The sequence below is a fragment of the Chenopodium quinoa genome, unplaced genomic scaffold, assembly GCF_001683475.1.
Source record: "Chenopodium quinoa cultivar QQ74 unplaced genomic scaffold, ASM168347v1, whole genome shotgun sequence".
Classification (NCBI taxonomy): Eukaryota; Viridiplantae; Streptophyta; class Magnoliopsida; order Caryophyllales; family Amaranthaceae; genus Chenopodium; species Chenopodium quinoa.
In genome coordinates this window covers 13,128,271-13,133,518 of record NW_018743292.1, presented here as the reverse complement: position 1 = coordinate 13,133,518, position 5,248 = coordinate 13,128,271, and the positions used below count along the sequence as shown (strand labels likewise).

Sequence of the window (5,248 nt, the reverse complement as noted above, 5' to 3'; positions counted from 1 at the left end):
TCAACGACTCTTGGATGGCTTGAGGAAGTTACATTCTCGGGCCTCTCTTTGGCTGCCCAATATTTTTTCGGAACGTCCCTCGTCTAAAACATAGATCATGGCTTGATGATATGTCGAGACGACTCCTTGAACATCATGGATGAGGGGTCTCCCCATAATGACATTGTACACTGATGGGGCATCGATGACCAAGAATTCGGCCATGATGCTTCGTCTTGCCCGATCTTGGCCGAGGCTGACGGGAAGAAGAATTTTCCCATCTGGATATGAAGAAGAGCCGTTAAATCTAGTGACCGGATAAGGAACTGGAGTCAAATGCTTGCTCTCCAACTTCAGGTGGTCGAATGCCTTTCGGAAAAGTATATTCGCCCCACTGCCACCGTCTACCAGTGTCCGATAGACGTTGTGGTTTGCAATGCTTGTCATGATAACCAGGGGGTCATCATGGGGATACACCACCCCCCTGCAGTCTTCGGATGTGAACATCATGTTCGGCACCGGAGACTGCGGTTTCTTGAACTCGGCATGATGAATCTGATGGGTGAGACCCCTCAGATGGCGCTTCAGAGCGTTCCGAGATATGCCACCGGAAATGGTCAGGATATCATGATTCCCTCCTTCGGGAGGTCTATCCCTTTTCTGGTGATAGTCCAGCTCTTGCCGAGAATCTTTCTTAGCTTTCTTTTCTTCGCGGCGTTCCGCGACATCTTTCTTTAAATATCCTTTTTGGACCAGCTCTTCGATCTGGTCCTTCAGCTGAAGGCAGTCCTCGGTGCGGTGTCCACAAGATTCATGGAACTCGCACCAATGGTCCTTCCCTTTCTTTTGATGCCAAGAGGGAGGTGGCTTCGGCTTTCTGCATCTTCCCTCTTCCCTCGTCGCACTAAAGATCTTAGTACGTGGTAAGGTGAGAGGAGTGTCAGATTCAAATTTTCCCAAATAGGGAGTCTTATCCTTCTTCCGCTCTACGATCAAGGGAGGTTCTGAGGCTTTTGCCTTCCCTTTCCTTGACCCTGGAACTTCTCTTGGCTTCGCAAGCCCTGACTGAGATTGCAGCTTTGCCTTGTTCCATTCCTCGGCTCGGATGAATTTATCCGAAGCGTCGAGGGCTTCTTCCAAGGTCTGCGGGGGATGCATGACCATGAAATCCAGAAATTTGCCAGCTTACAAGCCATTCCGTAGTGCGAATACGGCCAGGCTTTGATCCAGACTTCTGATTTTGGACGACTCGTTGCTGAAGCGAGTCAAATAGTCTCGGAGACTTTCGTCCTCCGCTTGCTGCATACCCATGAGCTCTGCAGTAGTTTTCTCTCGGCGGTTAGCCGTGGAAAACTTGCTCTTGAACTTATTGGCCAGATCGCTCCAGCCCGTTATCGAGCCTTCCTTCAGCCCTTTGGTGATCCATGATTGGGCAACACCTTTAAGGGTTGTAGGGAAGTATTTGCACCAGGTAGCTTCGGACCTGGGGTTAAGGTACATATACCCCTCGTAGGAGGCTATGTGATCCTTCGGATCCGAAGTACCATCATATGTAATGTGTGCCGGAATTTTAACCGTCGGCACGTGTTCCTCCAGTATCCACCTTTGGAATGGGGAACTGGTTGAAACCATTATGGCCTTCCCCTTCTGTCGCGCCGAAGGAACCCTGCTTCTCCCTCTTAGAGAGGTGGATGCAGGGGGTGTCCCCTCGCGTGACATAGAGGGCTGAGGCCCTTCTGGATAGGTGAGGCGACTATGCACCCCTCCTTCTTTGCCACCTAAGCGCTCATGAACGTTTCGGCGAGAAACATTGTGGCTATCATGATGATCCTCGGAGTTCCGAGCTTTGGAGTTTTCGAAGTGGCCGGAGCCTCTCCTCTAATCCTGCCCGGAACCACCTGGATGCCCAGCCCTTCGGCTGCCTTCCCCTTTCGAGGACGGAGCTTGCCTTTCTCCCTCGGTTCCACTTTTCCTCTTCCGATCCTGTGATCTGGGAGGGGGAGAGGGTGATTTTTACATTGATGGGAAGCGTCCTCCCAAAGCATTCATAAAGTCCATGCACACAGCCATGGCCTTCATGTCCTCCTCGGTTGACGGACCGGTAGGAGGAGTTGAACGCATGCTAGGTGAAGGATCACGCTTACGAGCCTCGCTATCCCTCGGCGAATTCCCATTTTGGTAATCCCGTTGGGAAGGAGATCCCTCACACATATTTTCTCCCCTCGGGGAGTTGGAAGCGGTCGGTTCAGGCGACGGTGAAGGTGTTCTACCGGCCCTTACCGTTATTAGGCCCATCTTCCTAGCTTTTTTAGAGCTCTTTGCACTCTTAGTCATTTTTTTGCGTTGGCTAAGATTAGTATGAGATTTTGGCTGAATTTTTGTAAGTATCCCCACAGACGGCGCCAAATTGTTTCGGTTAGAAAACAATGGATCTTCAGCAGGCCCTTCGGATGAGTGGAGATGAAGCCCAATTCGAGTGATGACCGAATTGAGGATTTCCTGCATAGCTAAACACACGTAAATTGGCCTCGGGGGTTGTGCCGAGGAAGGCCCCTCCGATGCCGAAGTCAGTACGGATGTAAGATAATGAGAGAAAAACTATGCAAGAGAGTTTGTTGCTTGAGGCATTTAATGTGAATGAATGTGATTGTGCAAAAATGAAAGCTTTTATACCTTGCTCCAATTAGATGGATTGGGCTTGAGGAATCAAATGGGCTGCCATTTGATTGGGCCTTGCTATACCTGACTTGGCTAATTTGTAATGAGGGTTGAACCTTGCCTTTTGGGCTTTAATTATTTTCATTGTGGACCGGGCCCAAATAAAAGTTATTTGGACCCCAAACAACACCAATAAAAAAATTATTCGACCAAGTGCATTTTGAATCTATATTATTGAAAAATTGTTGGAGCAATAAGGAATGAGTAAACTCTCAACGGGCGTTTTTTTTTTTAATTGGGACTAGATTGGATTGCAATATTTTGAAATATCAAAATTTAGATTGGATAAAAAGAGTTTGGATCCAAAATAAATGGAACACACTAAAAATTTTCTACAAGTCCAAACTTACTTTTAAAAAACTTGGGTTTAGTGACATAGAAACCCAAACAACTAATCACAAACTAGGCCTGGTTGTACCTGTCTATTGTGGCCCATCTGTTATGACTAAGGTTATTAGTCAAGTAAAATCAATATTGAATTTGCTAATTAATTAGATTCTGAAGAATTCCAATGTTCTTGAACCAAGGGTTGATCTGGTAAAATAAATTCAAGTCAAATCAACAATTTCAACCATAATGAAACATAAGCTCTTTTTCACTAATGTGATTAGGCAAGATATTTAGCTTTATCTTTGTGTTAGGCAACCATTACTCTACATAAACTAATGTGATTACACCACTAATATTACCACTTTGTTTACAAATATCTTTCTTAATCTTTCATAAAATTAAAAAAAAATAAAATGACATAAAAAGGTCAGAAACGTCCAAAAAAACGACATTGAAATGATCACAAGAGTGGCATGTGACATGAGTTTGCTAGCATTATTTTTCTAGTTATAATTACTCAAAAGAATATAAAGTCACTTCATTAGAGTGAAAAGTCAAATATTTGATCTAAGAAAAGGACCTTGTTTCGAGTTAGCCTAACTATAGTATACTTAGTACATAATCTAATAAAATAAATGTAATTATAGAATATGATTATCAAGTTGGCAAGAACCTTTTAGTTTATTTAACTAAAATAGTGGGGTAATTAATATATTAATATAAGTTGTATAGACCGTCAAAAATGTAGCATATGATTGGAAGATGATAGATGGAGTAGTGTAATATCTAGTGACCACTTTGACAAATTAGATTAAAGTAATTGGCTGGGATTTATGGGGTCATCATCCACTTGGGTATGTCTGTCATGGATTATAGTGAGTGGTGAATCGTCCATATGCTGTCTGTCAAAATATTTGATTCTACCTAAGTACTCTCCTTAAACAATTCCGTATAAACTAATACTACTCCATCTAGGTGGAATTATGAATAAAGATGTCATTAGAGCAGACTGGTTTTAGGCACCATATGACCCATCACAAGAAAAGCAAAAAAATATGATCCATCACGGAAAAAGCATGATATAATACGGGTATAGAGTAGGCATATTAGGACATGTTATTGCGTATTGGACCGTAGACTAGGCTAAATTGTAAAAAGAAAAATAAGACACGATACTACAAAGCACGATAAATTCAGCGAAATTTGACTTAGACTGCAAGTCCAACACGACCCAACACGGTGACATGCGGACTTGGGCCAGTATTTTGAAATTTTGGCACAACGTGTAGCTCATGGGTCAAGCCATGCACTGAGCCCCAGCTAATCCAAAGCATGTGTGCTCTGCACGACCCATTGCCATGTTTAAAGTTGATCAAGTTAGATCCAAGTACATTGTTTTTTAACAAATTACACTGAAGTAATTAGTTATTTTCTTAGTTAATAATAGGTTTACATTCTTAAGTTAGGTTTTATCTAATCTTATTGTGATCAAATCAATTGCATTATAATTTTGAGGGCATTTTGTATCCAATTTCATATCTTGGTAGTTTGCTTAATTTGAGAAAGATCCAAATTAAAGGAGGAGATGAATATTAGTGTAACTTGTGCATGATACAACATCAAATTAAGTTATAATCAACCGATCAAGTAACATTATTCCGATGGAGCTCAAGTCTAAGTCAAGTAATTTAAATTGTACAGCAAACAACGATTTAACTTACGGTTTTAGATATAATTACCGATCAAGATATGTTTTTAATAAAAAGTAAGAAAATTGTGGGAATATAGTGTATAATAGAAGTTTCAATTCCTAGGAACGTTGAAATATGTGTTGGCAAAACATATATCCTTATTGTAGTTGTTGTTGGCTTCAAAATTCTTTTTAAATACTTGAAGCCAATGGAATCCAATTCGGTTCAAAAGTGGCCACCTTATTCATGATATTGTGGTACAAGAATGTGCGAATGGAACTAGGTTTCGCAGGATCAATAACATTATTTTAAGTTGTACAACAACATGATTAATATATAATTAAGCTATTGAATAATTGATTATGATAAGAAAATTGTTGGAGATTGTTTACTATAGAAAATCATAGCTGATAAGGATTACAAATCTCTTTTTGTTTGTTTTATTTTTGGGAGGATTACGTATCTTTATGAAGTGAAATAATTGTGCAATTCATAAATATAAAATTAGAAAACCACTTAAGATTTGACAA

General features: G+C 41.2%; 1 protein-coding gene across 1 annotated transcript; it reads right to left on the bottom strand.

Annotated features, from left to right (window-relative positions):
* Positions 1–1,143, bottom strand: LOC110735989. Its single transcript, XM_021916155.1, has one exon. It carries the CDS (start codon positions 1,141–1,143, stop codon positions 1–3), a length of 1,143 nt encoding a protein of 380 aa, XP_021771847.1.
* Positions 1,144–5,248: the final 4,105 nt, after the last annotated feature.